Source organism: Phasianus colchicus, chromosome 8 (genome assembly GCF_987193195.1).
Source record: "Phasianus colchicus chromosome 8, bPhaCol1.hap1.1, whole genome shotgun sequence".
Lineage (NCBI taxonomy): Eukaryota > Metazoa > Chordata > Aves > Galliformes > Phasianidae > Phasianus > Phasianus colchicus.
In genome coordinates this window covers 2,211,009-2,230,498 of record NC_143443.1, presented here as the reverse complement: position 1 = coordinate 2,230,498, position 19,490 = coordinate 2,211,009, and the positions used below count along the sequence as shown (strand labels likewise).

Genomic DNA, 19,490 nt, shown 5'->3' with positions numbered 1-19,490 from the left:
GTTGGAGGGAGCCTCAGTGTTTTCCCCAAGCTGGAGTTAGAGAAATGATCTCCAACATGCAGTTTTAACTGGCTTTAGGTGTCAGTGAAGGCTTAGCTTCAGGAAAATGTATGTGATTTTACCCTGGGATCAGCATTGTATGGGGGTGTTCTCATGGCAATTATTTGTTACCAAGTACAAAAGCACATTTCAGCACGTGGGTATGAGATATAAGGAAATTAAATGGTTTCTGCAGCAGATACTAAGGGCTTTCATTGAAAAAACTATGGAGTTTGATCCTTACAGTGTAGTAGAAGGATCATTGTTTTTCCTCTTTTGCTAAGTTATACTATGTCACAGTTACTAAAAGTCTCGTACTACTTTTTACCAAATAAGAAGGAAACCCTGATTTTAATTAACATTACTCCTTGAGCAGTGCCTCCAGCAGTGTGCTGCCATATAATCGACAAGCACACAGAGTGGGTAGGCTGGTTTTTAGAAAGCACATGGCTGGAAAGATTATCACGTTGGAAAGGGATAATTGGAAATGAATGGAAAAGCTTGTCTGTGTCCTGGGCTCACAAAAAAAAAACCAACAACCTCCTAGAAGAGTGATCTCCGGAGAGAGATCCTTCCTCAGTGTCAGTCAGCCCTTAAATGGGGTCTGGGAGAGGTGCAGCCAGGCTCCAGCCCTTCTGGTCAGGCAGCTGAATTGCCTTCAGCTGTGCTCCATGGCTGACTCAGTGCTTGCCTCAGGTGGTCAATCAGAGGTTCAGGCCCTGATTCAACAGTTCCCATTCAGCTGCCCTGATTATACCAGAATTAGGATGGGGCCTGGGTGCATGAAGGGAGTCTGCCTTGCTGTGCTTGGTGGGAGGGTCAGGGCTGAGGACTGCTTTTGGCACCGTGGCTGAAGTGTAGAACCAGATGACTCCAGGAATGGTGAAGTGGAAGAGATGTACTGACACAGATGTAGCATTAAAGCCGACCAACTGTCAGCCAGATAAGAGCAGAAAACCACTGCGTTATCTATAGTCTTAGATTTGATCCCACTGATTCCCATCTCTCTGGCAGACTTGCGTATGTGAGAGAGATCTGCGTTCTGCTTGTCAGGGGTTTTTTCTTTTTTCACTTCTGTAGTAATGCTTGACAGAAATATTTATGTCTTCATGTCCTCAGCTGTAATTTACAAAAATCAGTGGGATCACACAAATGCATGATGCCTACTGACAAGAGAGCTCCTGGGAATAAAATTTGACGCTCGGTTTAAAAGATAATAGGTTATGACAGGGGTTCAGTTCAGCAATGCCTAAACTCCCTTGTCATCTGCTTCGGATGTAAATGCCATGAAAAGGTCAGAATGTCTTGAACCCATTTGAGGATTGAGGCAGAAAGTGAGGATGTTAAGTACAGTGAGGAACGCGTCATCTTTCTCAGCGCACTTTGAACATGCACTGCTTGGTAGATGGATCTAATTAACAACTTTTTTCCTCTGGAAAGAAAGAAGAAGACTCACAGTCTCTGTCAAACCCTTCAGATTGTTAGAGCTGCACAGACTGGACAATGAGAATGCCAATGCAGCTCGGAAATATGGCTAGGTCCTTCACTTTTTGGGAGAAGCCAAGGTAGCCTAAATGGTGGTGAAACAACAAGAGGAGATGCCATTACTTCTTGCTTGCTTGTTTCTATAATTATCACCAGTGCTACACCAGTTAAACTCTTTTTTAAAAAACATTTGTTTAAAACTCAACTGCACAGTGAGGCGTATTGCAAGCATTTCTGTTGTAGATTTGCTCTCAGCTCTCTCAGTTTCCATTTGATTTCACTTTTAGCTCACCTCATTTTAGAACATTTATTGTTCTGTCTACACTTGACCTTTTCTCCAGAAAAATACATTTTTTTTAATGACTTACATAATTTCTCTTCAATGCAAAACATCAGACAGACAAAAAGCCAAATGAAATTGCTTCCCATGAGGAGTAAGACAAAAGTCTGTGCAGGAATGAGTGCAATGTTCAGAAATATTTTGTCCAGAAAGCTCCAGGTGAAATGCCATTGAGTGTTAAAAGTAGCTAAGGCCAAAACATTTCCAGAAACTGTAATATAAGAGAAGATAGGGAGATTATTTTACAAGGAGAGGTCAATATGAGATTTTAATCAAGTTGAGCAAAGAATTTTAGTAATGTAGTTATAAAAATAAAGTTAAAAATGCCTTCTGAGCTTTGCTTGTGGACTTCCATGAACTAAAATAAAATCCACAGAACAGTCAACTGATGTGTCCAATGCAGCATGTGTGCCCATCATGCTATTAAACTTCAGTACTAAACCAATTTTCCGATTTGTTATTGGGTTTGCTGGGTTTAAATTTAATTTTTGATTAAATCTCATGTTCATGCTTTTGGAGATAGAAAAATTTCATGGTGCATTTAAAGCACATTGGATAGCAGACAGATTGAAAAATGAACGAGAGTCTGACTTGTTCAGCAAAGGGAAGATGAGGAAAAGGTTAAATTTCACTTTGGGGTTTAAAAAATATACCTTAACACTGTGTTTAGTATGTATCCTGTCTCCATTTCCTCCTCTGCTCCAAGATGACAATAATTGAGATGTAGCAAATTAAAAGATTTTACCTTCTTATAACTCGTGTACATCTTTTCTTACTTTTTCTATGTCTTTATAACCAGTAGATGTATTTTAATCTTGTTTTTGTTATGTTACATGCCATTTTTTCTTTTTTGTTGTTTTGTTCTTGATGGATTTTTTTTGAGGGACAGTTTATGACTCATAAATAGCAAATGATACAGAGGCCTCAAAGAGAGAATGTAAATACAGGCAATTCTTAAATTTGTTCAGGATAACTAAATGCAAAGATTAGAACAGAAGGCACGTTATTAAGCATCATTTTTTGACCAGTTTGAAGGTGCTTTATTCGTTCCAAATCCAACCTTATTTTGGCATGGCACAAAACTTGAGGCTGCTCTGTTGTGTGCTCTGCTAATTTCATGCCTTCTTTTCCTACTGTGCCTCATCTGGTATGGCTTGGGCAGTGGGGTGGCATCATGCTGAGACCGAGGACCCTACGTGGTTTCCACTGCACCTCAATTGGAGTCATCCCATCCTGCATGCTAGCAAGATAGTATTTATTATTGCTGTCAAAGCACTGAAGTGAATGTCATCCAACTTACACGTTGCTGTGACGGTTACAGAAAAAATACCAGATGATGAGCTTATCCCCTAAGAAAGCTTGTTAGAGCTTGTAGTACAGGATAAAGAACCGTATATTGTCAGTTGAATACCTTTGTCTTTTACTGGTTCACGTCAGTACAATTCAGCAAGATGTTAAGCTTGCTGTACAGCTGGCTGTGTGTTTTAATTCCACTGATGCATTGCTCCCTTTGAACTCGATCACCTTAGTTAATCAGGGAAATGAAATCAATATAATTGCCATGGCAGTTTTCTGTCCACTCCGTCCATGGCATCTCATAGCGAGCACAAAAACTGTTTCCTAATAAATACTGATTTGTCAATTCATTAAACTCAGCTGTGTCAGAGGGGAAGCTACAAGGCCATTTCTATTAAAAGAATGAACTGAAAGCGTGCTTCGGATGAATTGTGGGTTTTGTACATACATAGTCATAGGGGTTTTGTTCAAACTACGTGCCTCAGAAGAAAAAGAAAAAATAATGTAGTAAATGAATTTAGGTGGATCTTGATTTTCCTCTCTGGCCTGCATCAAGGACCTCTTTTAAGGAAAAAAAAAAAAAGAAAAAAGAAAGGAAAAAAAGAAAGCCACACTTGAAATGGTTTCAGATTCAATAGCCTTTTTTCTCTAAGATTAACTAACCTTTGCATTTGTAAAATGCGTGTTAATAAGCACTGTGAAACACCAGTTCTGTAGCTTAATAAATTGGGCACCAGTAATGAATTCTACTGCTGATAGCTCATTTGAGGCAGAAGAATGGAAGCCAGGGTGATCTGCTCTGTGTGTAAATGAGTAAAAGCAAGTATACCATAATCTTTTTTCTTGAAAGAGTCAAAGGGCCAGTGTTATGGTACAGTGTGTCTCAGCCTGGAAGTATATTTTTCCCCCTTATTTGTGTTTTGAAAGTTATCTCAGAAGAATTGGTATCCCAACATGTTGAGAAAGATGCAGTGATTGAATTAAAGAGGACTTAGGCCACCTACACTGACAAAACAAATGAAGGAAATAAAGCGATGGAAGGTTTCAACAAGGGTGGAAAGAGGACATAATAGCCCCGTGGGTCATGGATACGGTTTGCCTTTGGCATATTCTTTATGGATAGTGTAATCTGGGGCAGGAGCAGTCCAGTGTAGAAATTTGACCTGTGATGAGTTCATCCCAAAGGAAAGGTCTGTAATGAAGGACAGACTGGTCTCTTGGTGTGTGAAGGTGAAGCGTAGGCTTGATTCAACAGCTTGGATTGCAGACTGGGAACCCAGCTCATTGCTCTTGGAATGGGAAAGGAATGGGGAGGGATGGCGTGTTCTAACAATCCCTGGAGGAAGTTGAAAGAAAGATTGCTTAAAATATGCTCTGAAATTAGAGGAAGTGCAGATTCTGTCGAGAATTCTGGAGAATTTAAAACTGAAATACTTGTGCCGTGTGAGAATTCATTAGCACAAATGAACTCCTCGTTTATCTGAAAGTCATCGTGGTTTCCCGGAGGAAACAGCATCTCAGAGTTACTCATCACATTTTCCATTTGCATTTGAACAACAGGAGAGGGAGAGAAGTAACTTAGGTTTGCTTCGGGAGATGGTCGTTATTTTCATACAACATGAGTTGAGTAGTTTGCATTGTCTGGAGAACATGGAGAAGATGAGATAAATGTTAGTAGCACAGTCTTTTTTTCTTTTTTCACACCTCAGTGCTCAGTGAATCAAATCCAATTTACAAAACAATTAAAAGACACATCTATATGCACGGATTGCAGTTCATTTTCTGAAAGCATCTTGGCTTTTATGACAGGAAATGAGTGATGAGAGCAACTTCCAGCTCTTTTTGAAGAGTGGAAGTTCCCATGAAGGTGGCTTTTCAGTGCTCACGGTTCAAATTTTAAAGAGGGTTACTCATATAGGAATTTTCCTGCACGTGTTCCTGGTAGATTACAGTTTTCTCAGTAAAGGTGTGTGTAATGAAAGAGCTGTTATGGACTACGGTTTTACTTGCAGTTTATCAGGGTGTGATGGTTCTTGTGTCTCTGTTATTTCTTACTTGTTATCTCCTGGTTTTCATTTCTCATATCACAAGACTGTTATGTCTTTATACTCTCAACTCTTGTTGGTTGGCCCACACTTGGGTTTTTTGCATTTGCAGAAGGCAGGGGTTAAAGCTTCCTTAATGCAGGTCATCCTTCTTTGGCAGCATAACGGATGGTTGAGATTTGCCAGCTGAAGGGTGAGTTTGTCAATATTCTGCTGTTCAGACAATATTGTTATCAGGGTGGATAACACAGATACTTCTGTTCGTTTCTGCAGACCCCCTCCAGTGAGTGAAAGTGCACCAAAAGGAACTGTGGTCACTGTGGTGATGGCAGCTGCCTTGAACCAAACTATTGTATATTCAATTGTGTCAGGAAATGAAGAGGGTAAGTACTAGTAACTCAGTCTAAGTGAGCGTGCTGAGCACAGTGCATGCATCAGAAGTTTTCAAGAAACAGTGACTAGCAGAAAAGCGAGCTGAAGTGAGGTCCCAGCTCATCAGTGCAAGCAGGAGGGACTGTTCCTGCTGCTGTTATCAAGCCCGTCCAGCCACATACAAAAACAGGTGCAGGAGCAGACTTTGCTCCTTAAAAAGAGGTGAACTTACTTTATATAGAGCTTGCACTTAGCCTTCTCCGTTAGGAAGTTTTGTACCCTTACAGTATCTCTTTATTAACAATGTAAAGTCATCTCCATGTCCAATGTGTGTCTCCTCTACTGGAGACAATATGTACCCTAGCTCTAGCATGCTGCCTGGAGGTGGTATCAAAGCAGTGACGTCACAAAATAGAAACATTCTGTCATTAACAAAACTTCTGTTCTTTTGCTGGCTTTCAGATATGTTTGCTATTAATAACAGAACAGGTGTGATCTCCGTTAAAAAGCCTCTGGATTATGAAAGAGTGACAAGTTACGAACTTCGAGTTCAGGCAGACTCATTACAAGTGGTCCGATCCAACCTGCGTGTCCCATCCAAAAGTAAGTTTAAAGATCCTGATTGTTGAGTATCTTTTTAATGTTGAGTATCTTTTTAATTTTATAATCCTGTTAGCTGCAGTCTTGCTACTGTTGTGTTCTCAGAAATTGAGCCGTGACGATGGTTTGTGAAAGGCAGAGTGTGCACTTGTGGATCTCTGTTCTTGTTCTCTGCATGATAACCCTTGGGTTTGGTCCTCCCAGAGCACATCTGTGTTAGACAGAGATCTCACTGACCCAGATAGAGCTCATATTTGTATACACATAGCGAGCTGATGACACAGATCTACCATTCAAATTTTCCGTGATAGAATGTGACAGTTTCTCATAAATGCATTATGCAGCCCAAGTGCAAACTGTTCCTCCCTGCTGGGCTGGGGACTTGTGTGCGTGGGGATGTGTAAGCTCTGAACAAACTGAGCATGAGGCACAGGAGAGTAATGGAAGGCTGCAAACGCGAGGACTCTACAGAGAGGAGTATGGGATGGATAGGCAGCAAGGGTGACAGGAAGAACAAGATGTCCTAAGCACCTCTTGGGGGTATTCAGGGAGCTTATTGCAACCCCATCTGAGAGCAAACTGGAGAAAAGGATGGCCTGTGGCAGGAAGTTTCTTTGCAGAGCCTCCAGGCACAAAGGAGTTCTGTTTACTAACTGTTTCATTTTGGCTATCTCCGAGTGTGAGAGATTCTTTTTCTCCTTTTAACAATTTTCTTGTTTGAATGACTTCAAAAGGACTTCTGGAGCTTTTGTTGTGCTTTCTGTAAGGAAAAGGCCTGGGCAGACTGACTTTGAATGTGTCTCACTTAATGTCCCATCCCATCTTTTACACGTTCCTATTTAAGCCATGTTTGAGCTCTAGTTACAAAAGCATTAAAGCTTATACCAAAAAAATAGTATTTTTACATGACAAGCTTTTTTCATATGTAATATTTGTCTTTATTTTATTTTTTTGCTGGATTTTATGATCTCTAGCTAAGGACCATCATGGTCTTGATGGCAGTAAGCCCAGGGCATGGGAATGTCAAATAGAGAAGCTCCTCTAAGGTAGGTAGCAAGGGATTGAACATAATTTAAAGGCTATGAGAATACTGCGTTCCCATTTCACTGGAAACTGACTGTAAGTCTATTTCAAGCCATTTGTGCTGCTGTACCACCTTATTGCATTCCCCCTCACGTGAGATGAGGACTCCACAGGTGTCAGTAGCATTGGGCTGTCACCTTTCTGCCTGCCCTGAGGAACAGGGAGCACTGGGTGAGTTATGCCTCAGGTATAAGGTGAGCACTCCATTCTACTCTGCAGCTGTGTCAGCTCTTTGGTCAGTGCTTTGCCAGGAAGGAAGCCCAAGTGCCAGCCAGTGGTGTCAGAGGTGACCGTGCTGCCCCATGGCAGATGGTCTTTCCCACCCCATGGGTTGTGATCTGTGGAATTAATAGTTGCTGAGTCGCAGAAGAAGGGCTGTGCTTAGCTGATTCTGCTGTCCTGTTCTGTAATTAGTCTTCTAATCGTTGTTCTAATGAATAGCCATAAATATTAGGAAGCCCAGCTCCAGTTTACTTCTGTGCTGATTTGGTGCACATTTGTGAAAGTATAGTGTATAAATTAGAGATTATAATTCAGGGGATAAAATTTAAAATGGGGTACAATGCTTTTTCTTCCAGTAATAAATTACTGGAAAATCTGCTTGCAATATAGAAATCGGTAGCTAACAATAATTTTCTTGCCATTATTTTTTCTTCTTTTTTTTTTGAAGTTACTGAGGTTAGTATGATGATCAGAGGGCTGGAGCACCTCTCCTGCAAAGAAAAGTTGAAGGAACTGGGCTTAGAGAAGGCTCAGGGGAGACCTCATGGTGGCCTTCCAGCACTTGAAGGGAGCATATAAACAGGAGGGGGAACGGCTGTTTACGAGGGTGGGTAGTGATAGGTGAAGGGGGAATGGTTTTCAACTGAGACAAAGGACGCTTAGGTTAGATATTAGGAGGAAGTTTTTCACACAGAGGGTGGTGATGCACTGTTCACAGGTTGCCCAAGGAGGCTGTGGATGCCCCATCCCTGCAGGCATTCAAGGCCAGGCTGGATGTGGCTCTGGGCAGCCTGGTCTGCTGGTTGGCGACCCTGCATACAGCAAGGGGGTTGAAACTAGATGATCTTTGAGGTCTACTTCAACCCAGGCTTCTCTGTGATGTTAACAGACCCCAATATTTGAGAATGTGCTGTGAAACTGTGATAATGCAGTATGACCTGAGACATCATATGAGGCGTTGCACTTAAAATACCTCTGTCAGGCTTGTCACAACTCCCCATGCAACCAGCAGAAGACTTGGAAAATGAAAGCATATTTTGATAGGTATATCTTCTTCCATAACAGGGATTGTACACGTGCATTTGTGGCACAGTACGTAGCGATTATTCCGTGATCAGAAGTTGAATGACTTTAACAGCAATGGAAGGTCCTGTATGCTGTTACATCCACCACTGATGACATATCAAGAGAGAAAGAGAGAGTCAGCACCAGCTGACCTCATCACTTTGTGCCTGGGGGAGGTCTGGGAAAGCTGCATTTCTGTACAATGCAGTACTGCAGTGTCCCTTCTCCCATTCATGGTCTGCATGGGATCAGTGCTCCCTTTTGTGCAGCAGCTCGAGAAAGGTGGTGGCCAAGTTATTATATTCAGGGATGCCTGGTAATGGCCAGTGCTTACATTGTTTTCAGTTGAAACAGACACGCACTTGCTGTACATATTGGGATATCCACACGTAAACAGCATATAATAAATTTTCAGTCTACAGTCTGCTGGATAGATAGCTGAAGAATTTGGTAGATGATGTATTTGTAAAGTGTAAAACATTTTGCAAGTATCTGGCTAACTAAATTACCTAGGCCTTTGTAATGGAGACTCCTCGACCTCTTGGTTTGATTCCCACATTTGTAGTAGTCTTTCCATTTTCTTTTTTGATGATATTTAATCATGCAAAATCATGCTCTCACATTTAGCGAAATTGAGCTTCTTAAATGAGTAACTTTCACTGAAACTTCGTAATGTGAAATTACAGTGCTTTTATATTTCATTTGAATGGATGAAATGTCAGCTCTTCTGATGACAGTGAAGTTAAAAAGTTAGAATTCTGGCCGGAGGAATCGGCATCTGGTGATGCTGAACCCTTGGTGACCTCAAGTATTAATGAACTTCATCATTTCAGTTTAATTTAGTAGCTGGGTTTTTTTTTGTGTCTGCTCTTTGCCTCTTAGATCGTCTATAAACTACAGGCTCACAGCATACTGTGAGACAAATGAGGATCGTGGTCATTAGCTTCCAGCTAGAAGCTTTCAGTTTTTCCTCACTGGGTAGGATGAGAAATGGGAGAATATTTACATAAAGGGAACAGCACAGAGCTGTGTATGGCACGATGTGTTCTGCATTGTGCAGGCACTGCTTTGTCATTAATCCCAGGGCAAACAGCACCTCCATCCAAAGAAGAGATGTGAAGTAGTGAGCTGAAGGGAAGGTATCACAGAATCATAGAATGGCTTGGGACCCAAGTTGGAAGGGACCTAAAGGATCATCATTCCACCCCCCTGCCATAGGCAGGGCCTTCAAACTCTATATTTTATATCAGTACAATTAACTATTCACTGAATAAAATTACTTCTTGACCAAGAAGAGACTAAACATCATATCTATTCTCATTTGAACAGTTGGCTTTTGGGGAGTTTTCATCAGCACTTCACTGTCTTGAAGTTTGATACTCAGAGGAAGAGTGCTTAGGACAACTGCTGGTGAGGAGGAAGGGACAGGAGGAGACAGGGGAAGGCAGAGTGATGAGAGGAAGTGCTGCCCAAACGCGCTGAGAAAGAGCAGTGGAGACCTATAAAGACAAGATAGGAAAGGGGTTTTATCACCAAAGTAATCATGGTCCCTGTTTTAAGAATCAAAGCAATCGTGAGCAGGGACATTCTGGTCCCTGTGCCAGACACAAAATGTGAACCATGATGGGAGATAACAGGTTTTCAGGCTTTGATATGGAAGAAGAGCCATACAGCAGAGCCAGAATGTGTTTGTTTTCAATGCCATGGACAAAAGGACCTCACAGATCCCTGAGAACAAAGAAGAGAGGCAGCAGCCTCACATTTTCCGGTGTTTTCAGTTTCCAGCATCTGAGAAAAGCACTTCTCATTCCCCAAGTATGCATGTATGTCATTTGCTCTCTTAACTTTGAATTACCACTGCCATCTGAGCACAGCTTTGCCTGTCCTCTGTGGCTGCTCAGCCAGGTAGTGCCAGTGTCAGTCTGCAGACGGACGTGGATGCAAAGAGATTGGTCAGCAATTAGCCTCTGAGGGAAAGGTAGTACCAGCTGGCAGAGCGCTGTCTGAAATGCTTGTCTTCAGAAGTCACCTGAGCTTCTGGCTCAATTGGCTGTTGAGGAAACCAGAATGCAGTGTCACAGAATCACAGAATCACAGAATTGCCAGGGTTGGAAGGGACCTCAAGGATCATGAATCTCCAACCCCCCTGCCACACGCAGGGCCACCAACCATTCCACCTAATGCTAGACCAGACTGCCCAGGGCCCCATCCAATCTGGCCTTGAACACCTCCAGGGACGGGGCATCCACAACCTCTCTGGGCAGCTGTTCCAGCACCTCACCACTCTCTCTGTAAAGAATTTCCCCCTGACGTCCAACCTAAATCTCCCTTCCCTCAGCTTAAAACCATTTCCCCTTGTCCTGCTGTCACTCACCCTTTCAAAGAGTTGATTCCCCTCCTGTTTGTAGGCTCCCTTTAGGTACTGAAAGGCTGCAATGAGGTCACCCCGCAGCCTTCTTTTCTCCATGCTGAACAAACCCAGCTCTTTCAGCCTGTCCTCATAGGGGAGGTGCTCCAGTCCCCTGATCATCTTCGTGGCCCTCCTCTGGACCCTCTCCAACAGCTCCCTGTCTTTCTTGTACTGGGGGCTCCAGACCTGGACGCAGTATTCCAGATGGGGCCTCACAAGAGCAGAGTAGAGGGGGACAATCACCTCTCTGTCCCTGCTGGCCACCCCTCTTCTGATGGAGCCCAGGATACCATTTGCCTTCCGAGCCGCAAGGGCACACTGCTGGCTCATGTTAAGTTTTTCGTCTACCAAGACCCCCAGGTCCTTCTCCACAGGGCTGCTCTCAAGGACCTCTCCTTCCAGTCTGTAGGGATGCTTGGGATTCCTCCGGCCCAAGTGCAAAACTCTGCACTTTGCCGTGTTGAACCTCATCAGGTTCACCCGGGCCCACCTTTCTAGCTTCTCGAGGTCCCTCTGAATGGCATCCCTTCCTTCAACCGTGTCAACCACACCACTCAGCTTGGTGTCGTCAGCAAACTTGCTGAGGGTGCACTCGATTCCGTCATCGATGTCATTGATAAAGATGTTAAAGAGCACCGGTCCCAAGACAGACCCCTGGGGGACGCCGCTCGTTACCAGCTTCCACCTGGACATGGAGCCATTGATGACCACCCTCTGTCTGCGGCCTTTCAACCAGTTTCTTATCCATCGAGTGGTCCACCCATCAAATCCACATCCCTCCAGTTTGCAGATAAGGATGTGGTGGGGGACCATGTCAAAGGCCTTGCTCAAGTCCAGGTAAATGACATCGGTCGCCTTTCCCTTGTCCACCGATGCCGTCACTCCATCATAAAAGGCCACCAGATTGGTCAAGCATGACCTTCCTCTGGTGAAGCCATGCTGGCTGTCACGGATCACACGCCCTTTCCTCATGTGATCAAGCATGTCATCCAGGATGATCTGTTCCATGATCTTCCCAGGCACAGAGGTGAGACTCACTGGCCTGTAGTTCCCGGGGTCCTCCTTGCTCGATGGCTTCAGGTTACTATTCTGCACATTCTGCAGTTTCACATTCACATTGTCTCTAAGATTCCCTCTCCAGTAAGCAATGTTCTCATGATGGGAGAGGAAAGGGAGATTTTTCATGACGTGGACTTGTCCCTGATCTTATCTCCTGCATCTTCACTTGGAAGCTTGTGGTGTCATTTGTAGTCTTTCCTGCATCCCCTTTTTCATTTCTGCCTGTACTCTTGCTGATCTAATTGACCCCAGTTTGTAGTGAGAGGAAGAACAGCAGGTACGTGTTACAGGTTCCTAGAGATGCAAGAGCCGTGTGGTGATTTTACTGTTTTTTATTGAGAATAAAAACAATCAGCAAACAACAGAATCTGCTGTTTCTACAGTTGCGCTGGCACTGTCTTGGTAAGCAAATTTCTTTCTCAGATATTGTGAGTGCCCTCTTTATATCTGCCTGCAGCCTGATGCAGGGGTAAGGGAGAGCTGTAGCTATCCCTCCTCTCTCTAAGGCCTGCATCAGAATTCAGAGCAGCACACATTCTTCTTAAAAGTCAGCTTCTATTCCAGAAAGTGAAGAGGTAAGATACCTCAAAAGTGTTAGGCCAACTGGGAGGATAATGCACTTCCACGGTGTTTTCATGTCAGTCAGCTTTGCTAAATACTGCATTACGTGTTGTGTGAGCCATGCTCATGCCCAAAGGTGGGAGCTGTGACAGATGGACAGATCACTTTCTGCAGCCCAAAGGACTGCACATCTGCCTCCTCTGCCATGCATCTCTGGGGTGGTTTCCCCAGATGTTTTTCTATGTTAATATTTATGATGTATGAATAACAACTGTATCAGCTTGCTGCTTTGGCAGGCACGTGGTGGTAGACCAGTGTCATAACGTTGGTGAAAGCACAGTGTAAAACAAATCTGGTAGCACTCAAATCAGAGTTCAACCACCTTCTGATGTCCCATTGTTCAAACAGTGTTCTTTTAGTTCAGCTTAATTTCTGTGGTCTAGCCAGAAACTGTGGGTTGTCATGAAGCAGGCACTTAATTAAACCACTAAAGTAAGCAGTGGTAGTAGAAAAGAGATTTCTGCAACCATGTTTGGAAAGAAAATCTGTAAGTGTTAGCACACAGTGGTTCTGACCATCTCCCTAGAGCTGTTGTTTTTGCTTCTGAAGTTATCCATTCTAGATACATGAGCTTTATCTCTTGAAGAGGTTCATCTGGCTCCCTTCAAAGCAGCTTTTCTGGATGCTTTTACTCTCCTTCAGCTGAAAGAATCCAAAGGCCTGGGGAAAGATTGCTCACTTGGAGTAGTGCATGCAGTATGTTAGGTGCTTAGAAGCTGAGGATGTCTGAAAAGCATCCGTGCCTTTTGTGCACTGCTCACAATGCAGTATAGAAGAGAGGAGACAACTGAGATCTTGCAGGAGGTGATGGTGCAGAAATGTCCCTCATGGGCTGGCTGACCTTCAGGGCTGCAGGGATATCCAACAGAATGGAGCAGCACAGATTGGGGCATCCCTATTGCAGAGGCTCACAGGCATGGCTCTGTTTCTGATCAGGGATTCTAATGTGGGCTTCTTCTAGGCTTATTCCATGTGAGAATGGAATACCTCTGCAGCTGGCTGCTTGTCACTCACTGCGGCCAGCTGCAGGCTGGAATCAGACTGAAGGCAAAGTACAGTGCAAAATTCACTGCCACCATGTTCCTGTTCATCTGCCAGGAGGAATGAGATGTAAGCACTGGCACAGGCTGCCCAGAGAGGTGGTAGATGCCCCGTGCCTGGAAACTTCCACAGCGAGGCTGAGCAACCTGAAGTAGTGATAGATGTCCCTGTTCATTGCAGGGGAGATGGACAAGATGACCTTTGAAAGTCCCTTCCAGCTCTCCAAGGGTTCTGTGATTCTATGTAAGCGGCTGCAAGATAGAGAGTGTATGTTTAATTCAACACCAGTGATACTAATGTCAGTCTGGAAATACGCAGAGTATTTCATTTGCTTTGTGCTTTGTGTAATAATGTTCTCATTTTCAAAGTGTTCAACCATTGCTGAACAAATCAGCATTTTGGCAGCTCGGAGAACTACTAACAAATTAAACAAATGGTCTCGAGCAAATTGCAAAGCAAACTTTGCACAAGGCTCAGCCTCCTCACCCAAACCAGCTTAAAATGATGCCACTTGTGAGCTCTATACAGAAGATATTTGATGAGCATTATGGAGAGTTAGTGTTGGTTAGCAAATGCTACTCCGAATGGGATGCAGTTGGGCCCTTTCTTACAGTAGAAAACGGGTGCCAGCCACTGATGGAACTGTCTATTAGCTCAGCAGGGGAAGGTCACTGCATGCAGTGCTGCAATCCTGCTGAAATTGCCTTCTTCTCTATGGGGCTGCAGTTTTTAACTGAGACTGAATTCTCATGCAATCTTACAACAGCTCTTGGACGGGCGTTTTTCTTCACCATAATAAATAAGATGGAAGCGTTCTTTTAAAACAAGCAAACTGAACATGATTACAGATAGATCACTGTGTCAACATTATGCATATTCAGATGCTTAAATCTCTTTATTGGCCTGTGGTTTATTTTTTGTGAGTTTAAAGAGAGAGCTTTGTATGAAGTCATTTTTCCTTGTGGCTTGGGGTAAAGGGTGACATTTTAAATAGTTTTCTCAAATTCCCGTTGATATTCTGAACTCCATGTTTGTTTGCCTGCATCAGGACTCCTCACCGGCAACATTTTGGATGACGTGGGCAGTCTGAGATTTAGTCTGGTTATAACAAGCTTTCCCCTAACTGGAGAGGCACTAAGCTCTTTGTAAATGAGCCTGCTTTTGGAAACGAATGCCAATCAGCATGGCACCTGTGCAGCATCTAAATTACACTGGCACTGAAAGAGACTGGGAGAATCAACTCTGAAATGAGTCAATTTATCGCTTGAAAATGTGGTTTTAATGAACTGGATGCCATCATTTCCAGCATTCTTTATGGATTACACGATTCTGAAAGAGGCAAACAAATCTTGATATTGATCGCTGTGCAGTTGAACCTTTCTTTGCAGTAGGTCCATAGTTTTTTGCTGGACCATTTTTCCTTACAGGAAGAAAGAGATGTTTATTGTTTAACAGTGGAGCAGTAATTATTTAACAGCTGTGTTTATTTTTTTTCTTGAGCCTCTAATACTCGTGCTTAGGCACGTGTTGATGGAGCTGTATTGACTTGCCTTGTTCAGTATCATGTTGGTCCTCTGGAGCTAACAGACAGTGCTGCAGAGCTCCTCATTAAGTAATTGCACAGAAGTTAGTATGAATTAAAATATATGAGCAAGTTGCACGTGAAGGGAAAAAGGCAAGCTTTTCTTTCTAGCTTAGTTATTAGTATATGTTGCATGTTCATTACCTCTTTATAACGCTTGTGAGAATTTAATGTGACCAGATCTGTGTTACTGAAGTATGCTGTTCTGTCTTCTGCTCTTCTATTCTAATCCCCTGTGTTTGCTTTCTGAAGAAGGCCATGGCAGCCTTCTGCCTACGTGCAAATTCATCCAGCCACAGTAGCAGAATGCAGGTGTACACTCATTTTCTGTTACGAAAAGATGGCAAAGGTGGGGGGTAGAAGCATGAAACTCCTTGACCTCCTTCAAGCTCATGTTTTTAATACCAGATGTGTTATCATTTCTTAAATGTTTGTTTCTACAGTGTCATCCGTGCACATTTTTCACAGGATCCATTTGGGCTGTGATCTCCAATAGGTGCTAAAGATTGACTGCCTAACTGTCCAGCTCTGCTTTTCTTTCCCGGTTTTAGGTAATACAGCCAAAGTGTTTATTGAAGTGAAGGATGAAAACGATCACGCGCCCGTTTTTACCAAAAAAATGTACATTGGAGGAGTGTCTGAAGATGCTAAGATGTTTTCTTCTGTGCTTAAAGTTAAGGTAAGTCTGCAGTTGTTACGTTAACACTCAGTTGCAGTAGAAAAATGCTTCTGTGGTTCTTCTAAGCCTACTTGGACTGAAGCCACTAATTTCCTTGTTCTTATAAACAAGTATGGTGAATGCAAATGGGTAATTATTTTTTCTAGATAGTTGCAAGTATGATGGTCTCCATGTGTATATGACATATGTGTGTGCTGGCCCTGTATTCCTGCAGTCATCAATGCGTGGCTGATTTGGAGATTCATGCTGAATCTGCACGGTCATCAGTTGAAGATTTCTAGCTATCATTTTATATATGTTAATGTTCAGATGATTCTCCTATGTTGGAGAACTAGAGAAGCACTTTCAGGTCTGTGCACTCTGACACAACTTCTGGGTGAAATGGATTATTTGTAGTTAAAAAGCAAACAATGAAATAAGAGAATTCAAGGAAAGATAATATCTGGAATATAATTAGCCTCCAGCAGAAAAGCTAGCTTAGAATAAAAGCTGTGTTGGTTTTTTTTCTCTTAAAAATGCTTTGCGGTGTGCAGTCTTTAGTGCTGGAGGCAGCTTGGGTTGCTGAGACTTTCCAGCTCAGCTTGTTTCCTTTGCCTTTATTTTGTTACCTCAGCAGGCCTCCTGCATCTTTTTCACTTTGTTAGTGGGGTATCTTTCAAGTTGCTGATTCTAGCTTATGCATGAAAGGGCACAGATATATGACCCGCTCAGATTTTTATGTTGACCTCAAAGTGTACTCAGAGCACTGGGAATGAAATATCAGAGCTTGTTAAGGTTGTCCAATGCTTTATTTGTTCCATGGCAGTCCTCCCCAAAGCCAAGCCAGGGGCAGCAGAGAAGTGGGATATGGTCAAACATTGCTTATTGGATAGAAGAAAGCCAAAAAAAATGTCCTACGCTGTGATGCAGTCCAGAGGATTTTTTGTTTGTTTGTTTATATTTATTCATTTATTTTACATAAATTCTTTTCTGAGGCTATGTTAGGCTCCAGAATTTCCATGTTAGTCTTTCCTAGAAATGCATACAGCAGCCCAAGCAAACAGCTGGGAATTTTTACTGAAATTCACTTGGAAAGGAATCTTTATGGTACATAAATCTGCCCTGTGGCCATCTTACCAGCTTCTTCTGCAGGCAAAAATAGCACTTGAGATCGTAGCAGGTAGGGGCAGCAAGAATGCTGTTGCACAGGGGGCAGCTGGAGGTGCTGCCTGCTGGAAGGACCCGTTCCCAACCTGTGGGTCATTTGGTGGACTGAATCAGGTAGGATCCCATGACAAATCCAGGTAGGTGCAACTTCTCTCATTGTGGACCAATATTCAACGATTGGGAAGATGTGGGGAAGGATTATGTGAGAGGAGATTCAGGACATGCACTGGTAACTGGGAAGGGCTGTTACCCCAGAAGGAGTGTTGAAAAGGCAAGTTTCTGTGCTACTGAAAATTCAATTCAGATGTCATAAAGGAAGCCAACAATGTCATCTAGCATATGCAGTGCCTTTTTTTTATTTGAAGAGTTATTTTCCTGTAAATAAAGAAATTACAAAGTGAGTAGAAAGACAGTGCTGTATTTTGGAAATAATGCACTCAGGAAAAAGATTTGGAAAAACCGTATCCATAAATTTCTTTTCCTCCATCTTCAGTGTTGAACTTTCAAGGTTCACCAGATTCCTGCTCAGTATAAAATGATTAGCCAGATGTCTGTGTGATTCAGTGAAGAGGAAAGTGCAGATGACCAAACTAAAGGAATGGAGGTAGAATTGCAGTTAGGGTGATCTGAGGTCATATAGGGGTAATAGTTTTGTTAGTATCTTTTTTTCCCCAGACATTTTGCTAGTTGTTGCTCCTGGCCACGAACCTTAATTAGAAACTCTGGTGTACTCAACCATATGAAATAGAAAACCGTGTCAAATATATGAACTTTGGAAGTACTGAAGATGCAGTTCTACACAAAGATATTGGAGTAGACAAAGAATGCTGAATAGCAAAGTTATTTCTCAAAAGGAGCATTTTGTGGATGAAAAAAAATGAAATGTAAGGAACAAATTTATAAGTGTAGTATGAGTTTATCATAAAAAATGAGAACAGAATGTGAAATCCTACCTGTTATTGTTCCTAGCTCTTTATTCATATTCCTGCTTGCCAGCAAAGGAGGTAAGAAATGCATGAAACAGTGCAGGAGTATGGGTAAGGGATATTCAGGCAAAAAGAAGGAAATCTGCTTCTACCTGTCAGAAACATGTAACTTGGGAAAGGTGGTCAGAGAACAGAAAAGGACAATCAGAGAAACGCAGGAGAGAAGTTACTGTTCTACATCTTTAACCTGCTCTGGTTAAAATTCGTGACAGAAATCTCCCTGACTTTGCTCAAAGGCAGAACAGAGCAGGTCGTAAGAAGTTGTTATTAGTGGATGGCAACAAAGACAACTGTATGTTTTACTGAAGTAAAATTAGAAACAGTTAAGCAGTGCTTGTAGCAGAAAACTAGGCTGTAATTTACTGTTCTAGCACAAGTGTCTGCAGCAGTCGGTGCTACTGGCTTATTTTCTGTCCTCTAAATTAAAAAGTAATCGCACTGTTATTTAAATGTAATGCCCATTCCAATTAGAATGTTAAGAAGTATTAATTAAATGAATGTCTGTTCTGAGTTCAGGTGGTTAGAACTAAAGGCTATTAGTAGTTTTCCAAGCTGAAATTTTAAGAAAATTAATAAAGTACAGTAGAAATTACTCAAATTTCCATTCTAAATGGGAAACTGGGCTCTTGGGAAATACTACTTCTCCAGAAGAGTGATCAGGCATTGGAATGGGCTGCCCAGGGAGGTGGTTGGGTCACCAACCCTGGAGGTGTTCAAGGAACGTTGTGTTGAGAGACATGGTTTAGTGAGGACCATTGGTGACAGGTGGACAGTTGGACTGGATGAGGTTGTGGGTCTTTTTCCGACCTTGGTAATTCTGTGATTTACTTTTATCTTCTGCAATCACTAAGATCTGCTGTTTTTTTAATGACATCTGAGTTGTTTTAGAAATAAAATATTTACTCTCTGTATTCTCAGCATACTCTCATTCTTTTGTCACTGAGGACTTTAGTCGTCTTTAGGCATAGCTTTGTCTAGCAGCAAAGCAAAATGTGAATCTACTCAGGATATATGACTGACACCTTTGTTACTGGGACACGGTGGACCAACATTTCTAAATTAAGAAGAGCCATCTTATTTGTCTAGAGAGGTGATTGAAGCCCTGTTGCTGGAGACATTCAACGTAAGTCTGAACAGGGCTCTGAGCTCCTGATGCAGCTGTAGGTGTCCCTGTTCAATGCAGGGGAGTTGGACCAGATGGCCTTTAAAGATCCCTTCCAGCTTGAAGACTTCTGTGATTCTGCAGTGCCGTGCAGTGTTGTGTACAAATATGTGTTACTTCCTGCATAGCAAGACTCAGACTTGCCATGTGTTCCCCTGTACTTCAGTGAAGTAGCAGTAAAAGCTAGGTACTAAATGAGTAGAGGTGGCATTAACTTCTGAATTGCTTTCTTATTTCCGCTTCATTATTGTGATGGA

The 19,490-nt window shown here is 42.6% G+C and overlaps 1 protein-coding gene across 5 annotated transcripts in view; it reads left to right on the top strand.

Moving 5' to 3' along the window:
- The window catches only part of PCDH15 (protocadherin related 15), an 858,090-nt gene that overhangs the window by 776,755 nt on the left and 61,845 nt on the right, over positions 1-19,490 (top strand). For all 5 annotated transcript variants that reach the window (XM_090144727.1, XM_031602523.2, XM_090144725.1 and 2 more), the window contains 3 exons: positions 5,479-5,588; positions 6,040-6,180; positions 15,812-15,939. In XM_090144727.1, coding sequence (XP_090000853.1) covers positions 5,479-5,588; positions 6,040-6,180; positions 15,812-15,939 — 379 coding nt within the window. The remainder of the gene's footprint in view (positions 1-5,478; positions 5,589-6,039; positions 6,181-15,811; positions 15,940-19,490) is intronic.